General features: G+C 42.0%; 1 protein-coding gene across 4 annotated transcripts in view; it reads left to right on the forward strand.

Moving 5' to 3' along the window:
- The window catches only part of LOC119442808 (serine/threonine-protein phosphatase 6 regulatory ankyrin repeat subunit A-like), an 85,120-nt gene extending 68,042 nt beyond the window's left edge, over nucleotides 1-17,078 (forward strand). For all 4 annotated transcript variants that reach the window (XM_037707838.2, XM_037707841.2, XM_049662405.1 and 1 more), the window contains one exon: nucleotides 1,989-17,078. In XM_037707838.2, coding sequence (XP_037563766.1) covers nucleotides 1,989-2,134 — 146 coding nt within the window. In that variant the 3' untranslated portion in view covers nucleotides 2,135-17,078. The remainder of the gene's footprint in view (nucleotides 1-1,988) is intronic.
- Nucleotides 17,079-17,449: the final 371 nt, after the last annotated feature.

Genomic DNA, 17,449 nt, shown 5'->3' on the forward strand with positions numbered 1-17,449 from the left:
CTAGCAGCTTTATTATTGTGTTTTGTTTCTTGCTTTTCACTAGAGAAGGAGTATGTTTGCTACAGGCAGATCTAGCCTTGCGAGACTTGCTGGCAATTGCTCCGCCCAGGTGGCACCTTTCAGGACAGTTTAAAACCGAATCTATAGGTACGTTGTTTGGTGTACCATCATTCAGAAGTACAGTGCGAGATGGGTAAGCAAGATGACGTGCACAGCGAGATGGAACAGGGCACGAGCTCGCAACTTGCGCGCCATCCAGTGCATGCATGGATGCATGCGGATTGCCCATTCCCGGACACAGCATCTTGGAATGATTCTGCTAAATGTTACCAATCACAGGCTCAGTCCATATCACTTAAGAACTTCAGAAGGAGCCTAGACACCTCCCTCCTGAATGTCCAATGTCCTCGTGGAAGCGCCACATTGTCCACACCACTGGGTGGAGCACCTTGACGCTGAAGAGCCTTAACCAAATATTTGCACTCTGTAGCAAGTCAAGGAAACGCCACCATGTAGTGTTCAACATCACCGCGAGTCTTGCAGGTCGCACACAACGGCGACACGGCGAGTCTAATCTTGTATAGCCATGCTGGAGTAAACGCTTATCCTGTGCAGGGGGGGGGGGGGGGGGGGGAGGCGATGAAGCAGGGAAGTCTTTGGCCTGCTCAGTCCCTTTGTTACACAGGACTCCCGAGGTGGCAACCATGAATGATTAAAAATGGTCAATGGCTTGTCCTAGAAGACATTGAGTATCTCTAGGAGACTTGGTGGTCTGGGTATTAAGGCATCAAAAGCAAGTCTATCAGCCGCCTGAGTTGTTGCTACTCTTACATGCAAGGGTTCACCAGTACCTTTATACGTAATGAACGCCCTAGTGGAATTGAATTCATTATGCATACCTGCCATATCTCCAGAATATGCCATATAATAATGTATAGATGTTGGCCATTTTGTATGGTTGCAGAGCTAAGAAAAGTATCTCCCGGAAACTTGATGTTTCGATTCTTCTGCTCAAAGGTTGCCAATGGTCTCCCACATACAAGAAGGCCAGCCAATGTAGCTGTACAGAACTGATAGACCATCGCGAAGTCTTAATGCAGTTGTAGCGCCAGCATTTCAGCCCCACAGCTGAGGGAGTTTTGGTACGTTTTGCTGCTGCCATTGGTGCAGCCCTCACTGAACAAAATGCTTTAGATAGGTGGACAAATTCATGGCCTCTGAGACCTCTGGCACTGAACAATGCCCATGCCAGTGCACAGCATGTCGACATTCTCGGAGGCCATGCTTAATTCCACATTTCTTCACAACGCTTTTTCAATAAGTGTCTAGGTGTTGACAGAGGTTGCACCAAGTCTGGTGGTAGCGTGATTTAATGATGACCGTCATGATTCACTGTGATGAGTTTTGTTGTCCAGTTTGTTGGTTTCTTCTGTTGCTTGCTTTTAATGATCCACCTCTGGACAAGTCTTGCTTTTCATTAGATATGGAACTTACGGTTGAGATGGCCTAGTCAGTTTTGTGTGCACGAGCCACGTGTTAACAGTGTGATCTCTTTAAAGCGAAGCGAAGCTGGTACCCTTTAGTTGGGCGCGATATTTCGTGGTGTGCTCACCCAAAAAGCAACAGCTGGAAAAGAATTGTTTTCTCCTATATTCGAATTACAATCCGATGCTATCATGTGTGCAAGTTGTATGTAAGTTGTACTTTGCGAATTTTCTGACGCACTTTTAAACATTAATTCAATAAGGCACATGCGCTTGGCAGACGGCCTAGCATGAGGATGTAGGCTGCACTTTTGCGCATGTGTGTGCGTGCGTGACATACTTCGCTTGTGGTGGGGGTGCTTGTCTGTCAGTTGTGGTACTTGTCTAACGTCCGCACCAGCTTTACTGTACATCCACTTTCACAGGGTGGACTGGAGGCAGATTTTTCTTTTTTTGTGTGTGTATATATAATGCATATATATATGTACATATAATTTTTTGCAGGTGTGAGCAGCCTGTACCGACAGGGAGGCCATCTCTCGGAGCTGTTTAGCGACCAAGCCAACCACCACTCGGGGGCACGACCGTCCTCTACCGACAGCCGTGATTGTTCAGAGCCCTGTCAGAGTTCCGACTCTGAGTACTACTGACGGTTGCTGCTGCCCGCACTGCTCCTCATCAGCGGCTACGGTTCGAGCAAGGAGGCCACCGGGGCCCTTGCTTAGCCACTATCGCTGTTAGGGTTGTGGCGCTGGGCGGCAGGATGTTGCTCTTGACATGCGTCAACCACGTCAAGTCAAGGTTCTCTTGTTCCGTTACTGCTCAGGTCGCTCTTTTCATTTTGCCCGCGATCGACCTTCGCTAAATATGGTGCCATGATACATAGGTGGGCTTTCTCACCCTTGGAAGTGCCACTGAAATGAGTTTTGCAGACGACTCCTCCCCAAAGTGGTGGACAAGCAGTCAGTGAAGCAGCATTTTTTGTTGTTCAGTCAGTTTCTTGCATGAGCCTGGCAGCTACGCATGCAAGGTGCTGTGAAACTATACTGAAATATGGACTCGGCATGCTGGGAGCAACACAGTTTGCTCCCCTTTGCTTCAACCACCAAGAGAGAGTTCGATTTTTCTTATGAGACGTAATGCGTTCAGCTTCTAAAAGCACTCGAATTGCTTTCAAGGGTACACAACTGATTGATCTGCTATGTATCTTGAAGACGTAGATGTTTATTTTTATGAACTGTTCTATGCAGATGAGTATGGCCGCACATCGCTTTTGTTTTTCTTCCTTGTGCACTAAGGAGCCTTTAGCTATTGTTAGCAGTAGCTTTCTGGTGCATTGGAGGCGTTTTCTGCCTTAGTTCAGAGAAGCAAGTTGGTGACATAGTTGCTTCTTCACTGTGACCCTTATCTTGGCATTCTCAGTTTGGTGGTTTGAGTTTGTATTTCTCAGTTGTGTTTTGCTATAACAACCTCACACTGTTGCGTGTATCCACCAGATTTTGTTTCACCTGATTTTACCGGCAGCCAAAAACAATGGCTTGCTTTCAGGATTTGGTGATTGTTGATAAGGACATCAGACCTAGTAGTTGCGACAATCCTGTCTTAACTACACTTGTCGTCCTTAAAACTGAAGCAGTAGGCGGCAAAAGTACTCTTTCTGCCGTCCAAAGCGGGCCTAGACTGCACCTACTGTTGCCGCCACCTTTGCCGCTGCCTCCATCGTCTCTCAAATAGTGGGAGGTGTGATAATGCATTCCACCGCAAACGGGTTCTTTGGCGGTCGCATTACCTACATTTGCTGAAATGACATTTTGTGCCAGTGCAGCTCCATTGAAGTACTCCTCAACAGTTGATAAGAAATTGCCATTTTGGCTCTGTCACTGAACCTGTGAGCGCGTGTTTATCAAGGGGAAATAGTGTGTACAGAGCCAGCTGAAGACAGTGCTCATGACCTTTTAACATTGCTTTTCAATTTTTGGTTCAGTTGAACATTTTTGCTTGTCTACAACTAGTCCCTGTGTGTAATCTTAAGCGTGCCTCCCCCCCTTGTAGGTTAATAGGGGAAGAATGTGCAAATGCGATAGCATAGCTGGAGTAGCCATAGCGTTGGTGTTGGCAGTTTCGAGTTATGCTACTTTTCAAGAACCAAATGGGAGTGGTTTTCTTTATATAGTGTTATATGTGCATGGAATAGCTATGTAATGTCAAATTCCTAGCTCTCCATGGTGTCCTGCTCCTGCTTTTTTTTTTTTAGTTACCTTGTTTTAGTTACCTTGCCACTAGCTGCGTTTATGTGCAACAGTGGCTTTGAGGGCTGATGCTGGCAATGAAGTTGTACTGTGTTATGTATTGCTTTGTAGACTTACCAGATTATTTTGTTCAGTAACTGCATATGCCATCGCTGGTGTCTAGTACATATGCAGTGCTTGCCAGCTAGAGGTTTTACCATATTTACACGTTAATTACACAGATTTATGTTTCTGCATGACTTTGTAATGAAACTATTTCTCGTATAATTGGCTGTGCAAGTGATGAATACCAGCTGCACATAAAGTGATTACGACAAATATTTGCACAGTTAAACCTCAATGTAATGAATTAAAGACTGACATACTGAATTATCATACAAAGCAAACTAATCCAATGGTTTGTTTGGTTTGGCCACATGTTGCCTTAGTGGGTTTCATTTTTCTTTGATGGACCCAATTATGCAGTATGTGACAAATTTTCATGTGCACTCAGCTCAAAATTGGCACCATGCTGCAGTTGTAGGGCTGTATACCTTTTGAACAATCTAGAGTGGGTGTATAGCACCATGCCCGTACACTTTTGTGACAAATACTGGATAAAATTGCTACTTTTTGATTTTTGGTGCTACTTTTTTATAATGAGGCTCAATTGTACATGGTTAACACAAAATGGCAGCTGTTGCAGTGTTGCATGCAGCTGCTAAAAAATTCATGATAGAAGATGCCAGGCTACTTGAGGATTTTTGCACGAACATGAAAGGAGAGTAGCATGTTTTAGAGCTAGACAGCATGACCTGAGTAAAAATCCTGATCATTTAAAATGTTTCGTAGGGAATTACGAGGCCGCTAGCATCTTTCATAGACAACAGGACATATGTGACAAGGATGACACTTGGCCATGTTGTGTGTGGAAAAATTCCTTTGTTGCATGATTTGCAAATGTTCTAATGGTATGTGCAACTGTTAAGCTTTTAGTCAACATGCAGATTTTTGTGTTGAACAAATAAGAAAGAATTGCTGACTAACAAATATTGACTTGCACATTAAAATTTGTGATCTTTTGATAGAAAGCCAGCTTTCACTAGCTAAATGCAACAACTAGAGCATACAATTGTTTTGCAAAAGTGGCATAAAGCCATTTTATTATAGTTTTTATACATTTCATAATTCAGAAAGGCCTTATTGAATACACAAGGCAGCAAGTTTCGCTTTTGTAATTGTAGTTAGCTTGTATTCAGCCACATTTAAAGAACTTCCATTTGCGTATGTGTTGTTTTGTCGACATTGAATGTGCTCTTCAAACAGTCAAGTGTGCCTGTCTCCTAGTGCAGGGTGTTTGCAGCAATAAGACGACATTCCTTCATTTGGCTTGGGAAAGAAAAAAAGAAAAAATCTGCATGTTGTTTCTATATTTGATGCATTCCTTTGTTTTGCTGCATTTTACTTTGTGTTCTGGACATTACTGAATTGCTTTTCGTGTGGTGGTCGTGTAAATAAGGTACGACCTCTGGTGATATAACGTGTGTTGTATAGTATTATCATTCTAGTTTTGTGTACCAAAGCCTCAACCAATGGGCTGTCTACCATGGGCATATGTGCAGCGTGGTCAGCACCAGCTGATGTGAAATGACAGCCATGCTTTTCTCTCGCCCATTCTCACTTCCTGTGATACGCACAGCTCGTTGAGATTTCTTCCTGCAGTTTTGGGCATGAATTAAGAGCAGGAAAACGAGAAATAAACGGATGCAAGAGGCTGTTTATATTGTGCAAAAAGAAAAAAAAAAAAAGAGCTTCGTACAGGGCAGGGGATCTAGATAGCTAGAGTTATGCAGACCGTTTTCTCCTCTTGGTTGAAGTTGTGCAAGGAGCGAGACAGATTGCTTCAGCTTTCTCTCTTACTCTCATATATATACAAAGGTAATGTCCGTCAATGCCAGTGCAAAGGAAAAATGCCACACTGAACATTACAAAATCTGTATTGTGCACAACATTCTCATGTGTTGAAAGTGCTGTTGCACATGTAACATTTCATGCAGTAAGTAAGGCAATGCTAAAATTGGAGCTAAATCACCGCAGAAATAGGCAGTTAACTTTGCTTTTGCCACGACATTGAGAGCTTGAGCTTGATCTGTGCCGTTGTAGATTATATGGCTGGCATTGTACGTGGCGTTCTGTTCAGGCTGGTCACTTTTGTTCCACATTTCTCACAGGGTGTGGTAGTTGGTCCACCAAAGTGGAAGAGAAGGTTCGTTTTGGCTCGTTAAGTTTCGTCAGTTTTTCGAAGTTGATGAAAATTTCAGTGTCAAGAGTTCAAAGAGCTTCAAAATGCTTGTTAAGCATAAACGCAGATTTCTTTTGACCTGCTTTAGCCTCTGATGTAGTCTTTCGTTAGATCTGATGCATGCTCATGAAAACAATCTATTGCAAGTGATGTTCACCCGTAGCCTTTCTTTTTTCTTTCTTTTCTATGGAGGTTGGTATTGATGTTCCAGTGTGCACTTTGTTCTGTCTTCCCAATTGCTTTGCCATCTGATTTAGCATGAAAGGTTTCTCCATTCCTTTAAAATCTGTAAAATTGCACGGTTTGTTTTTCAAATCAACATATCTACAACGTTCTCCACAAGGCCTCTTGGGCCTGCGAGGTTGCTAGTAGTATTCAGAGATTTTAGACAACTAAGCTTGTACAAATACAGATAGTCATTCTTGACCATGTGCAAAGTACAAGATGGTTAACGGTTTAACTGCTTTCCTTCATTTGCTGTGCCAGATGGCATTGTTAAGTTGTTTATCTGCCAAAAAAAAAGAGACATGGTTTTGGAGGATCGCTGCTGAATGTGCAATTGCATACAATGTACAACAAAACATGCAAAGTATACGTGTCACGCGTGGTCAGCCTGCTTGCTTTGAGCAACTGCTCAAGGCTGCTTCAATGCATCTCGTTTTGTCAGCCGAACCTGCTTGTAAATTGCTGTGAAAGAAAGAAAACAGTGCATGTGGTGCGCATTAGTCGACCCTGTCTTTTTAACTTCATGTCGTAGTCTCGTGCCTTACTCTCACCTAACATCTTTGTTATGGAAAGAGTATTGTCAGTGTGGGCACCGTTCCACAGGTTTACAAGATTACAGTGAAAAAGAAAAAAAAGTGGAAATGAATGAAAGTGTTGTTCTTGTATTTTGTGATTGGACTGTCATCTGTTTTACATGAATTGGTTTAAGATGTCCCTAGCTGGCGACTGGTTATGCTACTCCCTCTTGAAAATACAGAACTGCTTTTTCTTCTTACAGCACTCTGTTTTGTTCATTTCAACATGAGAAGTGCTTCTCTTATTCATTGCTTAGCTGCGCTGCCACAGCGGCAGGAATCTACTATAAAGTGAGTTTCGAACAATGTGCAATCTTGTCTACAAATTTTGTTTTCTTTCTGAGTAATCATTGTCTCACCGTGTAGCTTCTTTATTGTTTGTCTCTCTAAAGCAGCCAGTTCAGATTAGTTTGTGCCATATATGAGCGAGCTTTACTCCCCCATTTCCCGATTACTGCAGTGGGCACCGCACATGAGCATTTTCACTTTGTCAATTACGTGCTTGTTCTTGAAAACTGTGTGAACTGATGGGCTGCTTTGGACTGTATGCACATTTGTTATGTTAGGCTTGATACTTCCACTAAATATGTTTTTTTGTTTTTTTCACCTCTTGCCATCTTGGAAGACCTGTAGTTGTATTAGCTGTCATATAAGCAAGTTGTTGGTCGATGGTAGTAATAGTACATGTGTTCATTCAAGAGTTGTTGACATTCTTATTGGGATGCTAAAGGCAAATATTGAGTCAAGCTAGAATGATAGGTTTGTCTTCCAGGGTGTAAATAATTGTCAAGTTTAACATCCCAAAGCTGCAGTGTGTTACGACTCATGAGAAACACCATATCGGAGGTCTCTGGATTAATTTTGACCACCTGGGCTTTTAACATGCACCTAAATCTTAGTACAGGAGCATTTTTGCATTCTGCCCCCATTGGAATGGGGCTACTGTATCCGGGAAACAAACCCATGACCTCATGCTCAGCAGTAGTACACCATAGCTGCTAGTCCACCGTGACGGGTGTTCGAGGGTGTGCAACGTGTTGCTTTTACAGAGAACAAAGCTTTGTTGGCGAGAAAGTTACATAAACATAGCACATGATTGGAACCACTACCACAAAAACTTGATACTAGTTTACATGGTGTAACACATCCCATTTATGATAGGTAAATAGGAGTCAAGCCCAGATAAGAACGTTAAACATGACAATGCAAAAGAATATGCAGTCTGCTCCCCTTCCTTTTCTTTTATCTCTTTCTACAGAAGCCACTAGTGCTGCCTTTTCACACTGCTGTATCGTAACACTTTACAGCACAGTGGCTCCTTATTCCTGCTGGCCTCTGAATTAAAAAAAAAAAAGTTCCTGCAGAAATTAAAGTTTACGTTCGTCTTCTTTCGGCAGGAACCCATCTCACAATGACTCTCGATGTGCGGTTAGCGTTCAAGCAATGTAGTGACACACCATAATGTTGAAGACACCTTTATTTACCATTTCAAAGGGGAAAGGGGGTAGGCTAATAGCGTTAATACATCCATGCGCCACAGCGTCGCCACAGACCACGGCGTCTACACCTTCGGACACCACAAAGAAAGCTTCACTAAACGTTGCCTCCCACCCACAGCTAGTTTTGTCCTGCTGGCATTGTAGAAAGCATATCTGACTTCAATTGAACCACGGTGCTGAGCGGAAAAATTGTTGGGAACTGAGAGGTCAGGCGTCTGTCCTGTCTGCCTGACCATATGCATATTGGTCAGGCAGACAGGACAGACGCCTGACCTCTCAGTTCCCAACAATTTTTCCGCTCAGCACAATGATCAATATGCAACACCATCTAGACAAAGTCTACTGTCCCATGCATATGCAATCTGTGTCAGGCGAAATAATTTTCATTGCCAGCTAAAAGAGCGCGCATTCTCACTTTTATTAATCAGTCATGTAATTTTCTTTCTTGTTTCACGAGCGACATTTCGGGGGACTAGACAGCAGCAGCACCACAAAGTAGGCCAAGAATGCTAATTGCATTAAAAAGCAATAGAACCAAGCAGAGCGGGATCTCCCAGATTGCCGCTGTGGCTACATTGGCGATTGTTCATCTTAGGCAGTTTGAATTGACGAAAAATTGTACGACCCCTTCAGTCATAATTACCTCTTGGCATCTATTTGCACAAAACACGTTTCTAGGAGGGCAACTGATCGGTCGAGATTGATTCAATGTTTGCCTTTGAGTGTCCGCTGAACACTTGAGGTATTTATGGTATTATCTAACCAGATTCACTTGTCACTCAAGCTGCTACTCAGATAAGTAGTGACATTGGTGCTTTGTTCAAATGTGTATCTTTGCTCAGGCGTGCAAATTTGGCTTGTATGTTCCTACACCAGGAAGAAAAAAAAAAGAGCAGCAACGAACTTGTGCTCAGATTAAGAGTTGTGTATGCTTATTCAGGTGGCTTTTACTGGTCGTGCTTCAGGTCTTTCTTTTTTTTTTTATCTGTTTGCAACGCTTTTGCAGTTTGCAGAGTTTCTTTTAATAATAAATAGTTGTTATTGAAAAATACTCAACTTAGTACCACAGTGTCCCCACAGTGCCACTCTGTAGTGCAAAGCAGCATTACGGAAGCCTTTTAGCATAAGCTTTCGGATGTGTACTGGTCTGCACCTTACCGATGGTACCACCTGCCTTACTAGGCTTTACAAAAGGTGCACTTGCAGGGTTTCTTGCCAAGAGATTCTAGTGTACTAAATTCTCACAATTGCGAGTTTCATAGAAATGTTTGAATCCGCATGAAGGTTAACCTGATCAATCATGAGGGTTGGCTGTTTGTGAGGCTTTCTTTGTTCACAAAGAAACATTTTTTTTTTTTTTGTGACATTATCAGGCATGATACTTAGCCTATTTCATGCATTCAAAATCGCAAATCTGTTAATTGACTGACAATATATTACTAACAGTGACCTTTTGGAAGCAAATCCAGCACATTTCTATGGTTATTTCTTGTTTAAAGCATTCCAATAACTGCTTGGCACCGTTGGTATGTACATTTAGGTTTTCTTCATGACATGGTAAACGCACATTTGCAATACTGCAGAGAGCAGCAGCCATTGGGAAGTGGGCTCTTCCCAGAGTTGCATTACAATTGAGCACACCTGCATTTGCAATGTGTACAAGGGAATAAGCTTTCATTTTGCTTGGATGCAAGCTGACGTGTCTGCTTGTATGATACTCATGCAAAATACATTAAATGTGCTCAATACCGATGCTACTACATAAAATATTGATTCTGCTTTTGTAGCTGTAGGTGGAACTAGGGCTTGTTCTAATGCTGTACTGTCTCTGTGACCGCTTGATCGTTGTGCATTGAGTGCTTGCTTTGATAGTGCACATGCTCAAAGAAGGCTACAGAAATGACTGACAATCCCTGTCGTGTTTTCTTATGTTATCTTTTATTTCTTTTTTCTCTTTGCACAGACCCTGTATTCGGAAATCATTTTGCGATTATTATGTCATTAATTGGCTCCCACAGTCTTGCATCTTACAATTTCCCAACGCCTAAACGCATTTTTACTCTGATCTAATCTGGCATTGGTCACATACATGTGACAGATTGCCAATGGCTCAAGCTAGTGACACAATTGAAGACTGTGCTGAAGCCATGTTTCTGGTTTGTTATTGAAGCTAATGATGTATACCATTTTAGTGGGTACGTAATTGTGCTACACCAAGTTAAAGGAGGAGCGAAAAAATGCAGTGTGCCTTTCAAAGCTGCCATGGCTAGATATCCGTTGCTGTGTAGAACTCGCTTGATCATTTGGGTAAACCACCAGATCTGCCTTCCCCTGTCTTCTCATCTCTTTCCTCCTTGCCTTTCTTTTTCCTTTTCTTCCTTGAGCAGAAAGACGCGTGTATACACAGTGTTATCTTATGCGAACTAAGGTTGTGTTACATACTTAGCTTGAAGCGCTACATTTCACTCATCTAGTCGAGCGTCATTGATCTGGACATTTAAAAATGAAGAAGCATTGCTCACCCTTTGTCGTGACGTGAACCATACCAAACATATATAAAGACAAGCAAAACTGTTGTTCCTGCCCTTGTATTCTGTCTTTCGGGACAATTTCTGTGGTGGTGTGCGTTGCCTGTTGTAAATGCATGCATGTATACTAGTCCCCGAAAGTGTTTGTTGTGTACGCAGCTTTTCGCAGAGTGTACTATCCCATACTCAGTGATCTTGTGATGCACTTTGAGCGAATCAGCTTCTTAACGTCCTTGGTACTCCCAGCACGGGGCAGTCGTCTGCAGTGGTTGATGCGTACAAGTGTGCATCTGTGCTTGTGCAAGTGGCATGCTGTTTTGACTACTCGCACAGGGCGCGTTGCATCTTTCCGGGAGGAAACCAGCCTACAGTAGCGCTTTTGAGGAACTTAGTGCCTTTTGGGCATTGACCAAGTAGCTATATCACAAGTCTGAGCTATACATGCTGTGGGCGCACAAACATTTGGGGAGTTTCTGGAATCGTTAGGTCCTTTCTGTCTTCTCTTCAGCACACTCCATGAATGTGTACCACCTGTGGCACTGTTTTTCTTTGCAATAATGGCTTCGTAGGGTGTGCCAAAAAAAGAAAATAACAAGAGTGTCACAAAATTGATGTGGCCTGGCCGCTTGTGAAGGGCAGAAGTGGGTCAGTTATGCTTGCATCAGTGCTTATGCTTAACCTCTTTTGAGCTTCATTTTTTGTATTTTTGTAGTGATTCGTATTGATGGGCATTGGCACTTGAAAGTAGCGTTTACTCTTGGGGTACTTGCTGGTTACGTTGGCATTGCCAAGTGCCGAAGCCTGCTACAAGTCATAAGGTGTCTTATTCTAGATGCGGAGAGTCCCTGCAAAGTAGTGCCTTTCACTTTTGAGCCCTTTGTGTTACATTGATGTCTTTGTTTAAGCAGCTGTTTGATAAAACCTGCACTAGGGCCGCAAATGCTAGTGCTTTTTTTTTTCCTTTGCTTTTTTTTTTATTTCATTTGTCCCAAGCAAGCCTATATGTGCAAAAGCAAGGCAGGTTCAGAATTTATATCTACTTGTTGCTTTCCAGACTCGCTGAGGCTGAAGGAGGTATCTGAACTGAATATGTGCATGTATGCAACCGTTGACCCACAGTAAATGTTCACTGTCCAGAGTTTGTGCAAGCATTTGTGAGCAAGACCATTTGGCAATCTGCACTAAGGCCAGAAGAATTTTTTGCGAGACCCACAGTGACCAAGCACGGTCTTAATTTAAATAAAGTTGTTTCTCTCTCTCTTGCGAGATTATGATGGAAAACTTTTCAGAAAGACCATTCCGTCTTTTCGGCCGTTTTAATTTCTTTGAGGGCTTTACGCTGTGAACCAGCGCAGCCTTCCTTGTCTTCTGAACGTCTTCTTGTAGCAGTGTGGTGGTGCTCACTTTGTTGCCTATCATGTGCCTCCCACGTGTGAAGGGGTACAGTCACTGTGCATTTGATTTGATGAGCTCTGCCAATTTAAGCAACACCTGTATTTAGGGGGGCATTTAGCCTGTGAGGAAGAGAGGAAAGTGGCAGACTGCTCGTAAAGAGCCATCTTGCCTCCTGTGTTCCTTTGTTTTGGAATGTGCTGTTGAAGTGATGACTCCAACACCCTGTATTACCCAATGCGCACGCGTACTTGGAGCAACTTTGCGACTTAATTACAGGAAACTGTGTTCCTGGAAAGTGCCATGTCATAGCATGCCTCCTCGACCTCTTCACGTTTTGTTCTAAGGTGTTGTTCGGCTTTGGACAGATTGGAAGGCAAACCAACTCAGTCTGTGCTTGGTGCAATCAGGTCATCCCACCCCAAACCTGGAAAGTATTTCTTTGCAGCCGTTGTTGCTGCTACTTATTAAATACTGTCATGTTGTCTATTGTGGTAGCTTGCCAAGGCTTTGCTGAATGCCCACTGTCGTTCATGTGCTTGGGTTTGGGCCACATAGTGGCTGAAATGAAAATTGCATTGTATGCTGAACTTTGCACATTGAGCACCACTTTTTCAATTTAGGAAAGCTTTGTTTACCTTGACAGTGGGTTTCAATGCCTTCCTTGTGTCACCTGTGCTCTGGAGTGTTCACATTTGCAGCTGCCTTGCGTTTCTTTTATTTCTGCCTGAGCTTGCATTGTTGTACTGTAGTGTGTGTACCATGACGTGTTTCAAGTATGATGTCTCTGGGTTACTGCTGAAGCAAAGTGCCCCCAAAAGTGCCATTTCTGACAATGCTGACATGCAGATGACTTTCTTGTTTAACAAGCAACGTTTTATCACCCGGGTTGTCTTTCCGTTTTATCACCCGGGTTGTCTTTCGCACCTAAAATATACTTTTGTGTTTGTTTTAGCAATGTGTGTAACATGTACCTGGAGTTGCTGTGAGACTATTACATATTTCTGGGATTTGGCAACATGCTAATACAGGCTGGTTAGTTATCTGTCTTAAAACTAGTAATATCACTGAGGCTGGTACAAGCTGAGGTCAGCACTTGTCATTCCTCTGCCTGCCCCATCAAATGCACAGTCTAGTTTCAGTATGACCTTGGCAACTTAAACTGCAGCACTTCTATGCATTCAAAATATCACATTTGTATTAAGAACAAAAAGATTGGTTTCAAATTTTTTACACTTCTGCACATGTAATAGAAAAACATGTTTAATTGTGTGTGGGAGTCAGTTTGCTGTAGCCTGCTGAAGCCATGTTGTGAGCGCTTCCTGATCATTACAGAATGCAGTCATTTGTTATTTTCTTACTTTTAGCTTGTGCACAGTTACAGCAATAGTTAGCTGCTGTTTGAACTTGATTGCAGCAGTGCTTGGAGATGATTAACTGAGAATGATTAGGATACAACAAAATGCACATTAATTACGATAAGTTACCTAAATATACAGCAATATTTTGTTTACTATTACTACCACTTGTCAAGGACACCAACTTCGAGGTCCAAGCTATTTTTGTTGGTAAACTCTTGTACAGTTGACTTGTGATAATTCAAGCTTCTAGGGAGCACAGATTTTCACTCAAGTTAAATGTTTGAACTATTTGAAGTTGAGCAAAATAAGAGTCAATTTTAACTTCAACTTCATTTATCTTTCAAGGAATTGAGGGTTCCTCCTGGTAAAAGGGCTGTCCAAGATTGCGTGAGGGATGCCTGGAAGCCCAACTCCCAGGCAGAGTTGCAAGTTATATGAGCAGGAGTATACACTCAGCTGCATATATATATAGAGTGTTTTCGCTGATATGCCCAGAAAGGCCTAAACATATTGAAATCTGTATGTCATAATCAGACAGCTCACTTAAAATCTGCTAATTGTCTTTTTAAACTGCACATCATAGGCATTGCATCAGAATAGGAAACTGGTTGCAATTTCTCAGTGGCATCTGTAGCTGTTATTTAAATTGCAGTATAATAATGCTGCCAGCTGATGTTGACACAATAACCTCTTCTTCAATATTCCAAATCGAAGTGCCACACTTGAGGAATGTAACTGTCATGCTGAGAAGAAATGCCCCTTTGGACGAACCCACTATTGCAAACAGAAACGATGGTCAGTCAACTGCAACAGTGAACTTCATTATCACTAGTTGGCTATTGTTCGACATTCACAACTGTCAAACCATGCTGAAGATTATTTTATACTATTTCATTCATGCTAGGCATTTCCACTTCTGATACTCTGTTAAGTTTTATGCATCAGGTAAGCTGGAGTGTATTTGTGTAAATTAACGAACAGGGATGGAGTACACTGCAAAAGTGCTACGTGCTCTCCATTTCGAATGGAGCACTTATGCCCAATGAGAGGTTCATTAGTACTTTATTTTTTAATTTATTGTCCGAATATGAATTTGACAGCTTTTTAAATGTTTGACAATGCAGCTCAAGTTATTCCGAAGAAATAATTCAAACATCTCACCTGCCTTATTCTTGAGCACCTTTAGACCTCTCAGCTAAAGCGCATGCCAACTTTTGAGAGCAACCAAAACATTTGTGAACCTGTTCTTCTTTGAATGAGCAGCTGGTTTAGTGTCATTTCATAGTGGTGTGTATGAACATGCAGAGCAGTCCAAATACCCGACATTGGCACTTTCTAACTACTCTTGCCTTTGCAATGTGCTCTCATCAGCCATATTTTTACTGTATAGCATGCCCTGCCCTGGGATGTTAAAAATCTTAAATTAAGCTGCTTTAAAAAAGCATTGAAAACAATCTGGCAAAGAAGAATTTCAAAGATTTGTTTGAATTAATGGGAATTTTGTATTGTTTGAATTATCACCAGTCAACTGAAACATTGCACAAATTAATGCTGTTTTTGTTGCATCTGTGTGGAAGGTTGGCCGAGCTTAGTTTATGGATTCAGCTTGGCAACAGCCAGCTTGCTCACAAATAGAGGCCAGGCAAAATTGCCTCGAGCTTCTCTTCCCACAAACACTGGGTTTCACAGCTTGGCACTCGTTTAATAGAGTCACATTTTTCTGGAAACTGCTTACAGCCCATTACTTCCCTTTTGTGATTGAGGTGGCCTGGGACAAAGGCACATTAGTTCATGTAGTCTTTTCTGTTAAAAAATTCATTGTGCTTTCTTTCCTCTGTCTCTTTTTCGAGGTGTCATTTTGACTTTAAATGAGAATGCATCTTGTGGGAAAATGTGATGTGCGTAGATGTGCCTGTCTTGAACTGACATTCAAAATTGGTGTCAAGGGGCTCTATTTTTAAAACAAATACATTTGTCTTTGTTTGCGTCTCTTATGGAACAGTGCTGGTGTTTTTGCAGAACAGTGTTGAGCAGTCCCGCCTAGGGCTGTACCCAGGTATGCTTTACGTTTGCCTCTGTGTATACCCGTGCTGGTCCAGTTAACGTTTGCGAAATGAAACATGCGAGAACCATTATGAGAGTACTCCCTTTTTCTTTTTTCTGTTTAGAGCTAATAACACAAGAATGGCTACTTTGATTGGTACATATTTGCAGAGTGCACTTATGGTGTGCTTCTGTTGTAGTGCACATTAAAGAACCCCAGGTGGTCGAAATTAATTCGTAGCCCTCCACTACGGTGTGCCTCATCAGAAGTGGTTTTGGCACGTAAAACCCCCAAAAGAAAAAGAGTGCACTTACAGAGTCTTTCTTTATTGCTGTTGGACACAATTGCTGTGGCAGATTAACCTCTGCTGTTCATGGGCAAGTGTTATACCGAATGAAAGCAAGTCTGTAGCCAAGTACTGGTGTGTGAATTTTCAAAAAAAGCTTTCTGTTTCGGTGACACTTAACAAAATTAACAAAATTTCTTCTTTTATCATCAAGATGCTAAAATTAGAATCTCAGGTTTCAGTCCCTTCAGTCCATGCGGGGCTTGTTTTGTTGTTGAAAAATTGATTTTTGTTAATAATGTAAATATTATTTCTTGCAGGAATGTTTTCCTTTTTCCATCCAGAATTTATCTTCAGATTGTCACAAATTAGCCAAAATGTAGCTCCCCAACCTTCTCTTTTCTTTTTTTTCCCTCATTCAGTGAGAAATAATGTTACGCTAGATTGGTACTGGCTGTAGCTCACTTCTTGTGCAGTGTTTATTCTATGCATTACCGCTGTGCTGTCGTAACCTCAGCTGCCATGTTAAACAGTGGCATCTTTGTTCCTTGGCTTGTTGCATGCACATTTAGCCTTTATTGTTTGTAGAATGTTTTCAGTAATGACAGAACTGTAACGTTCTTCTTCTTCTGCTATGCTCTTTTCTTAACCTGGGTGCAGCCCCAGTACCCATATCTCGGCCTGCTGCTCACATGCTGTGGGTACATTCCTTTTGACTGTAAAATATTTTTGTGTGAATTGGATACCTTTGTTCTTGCTCTGAAACATGCCAACATGTGTGGCGCACATCACACATTTCTCTTGCAAGTAGTATGTCCCAGCCACATTCTCTAGCAGGGGTCCAAATCTAAACTAAAATAAAAATCTGTGTCAGTGCTCATTTCTTTTTTTCCTTGCTCATGTGAACATGTTAAAGCTAAAAAGATGAATTGGAGAACATGATTTGCAACTAGTGTTTGTGCTGTCTGTGCAGGGTTAATCTAGTGACCTTTTAACAACTGTGATAAACATGTGAAATGTTGTTTACTAGACCTAACCAAATATATCTAAAGATCTCTAAATTGAGCTATTCCGGTTATGCAGCATTTGAGAGTAGCCTATTGTATCATCGAACACATCTGCATTTAAGAATAAAAGGTAAAAGCTGTCATGTCTATCATGTGGTGGTTTTCTTCAAGTTACACAAACACTGTGTGCTGTTTCGTAGGACAATGCACAGAAGTGATGGGATGGGCATTGACTTGCAGTTGCATAAATTGAACCGTGAGTTGGCCCTCATTGCATCTGTCTGTACGCTTTCAATTTGTAAATGCAGGCATTCCTGCTGGCCTAAGGAGTTCTTCTCTAGGCCTCTTGCTTGCTTCTTCTGTCAGCTGTTTCATGTAGTACAGAAGACTTCTTAGCAATAAGGTCTTCGTAAATATTACTAGTCTTACAAATAGCAGTTGCGAGCTTGCTTAGTGTGGAAAAGGAGCAGCATCAATGACACTGTTTAGAGGCATCGTTTATAGAACTCCCTGTACAT

The sequence above is a fragment of the Dermacentor silvarum genome, chromosome 2 (genome assembly GCF_013339745.2).
Source record: "Dermacentor silvarum isolate Dsil-2018 chromosome 2, BIME_Dsil_1.4, whole genome shotgun sequence".
In the NCBI taxonomy this organism is placed as follows: Eukaryota; Metazoa; Arthropoda; class Arachnida; order Ixodida; family Ixodidae; genus Dermacentor; species Dermacentor silvarum.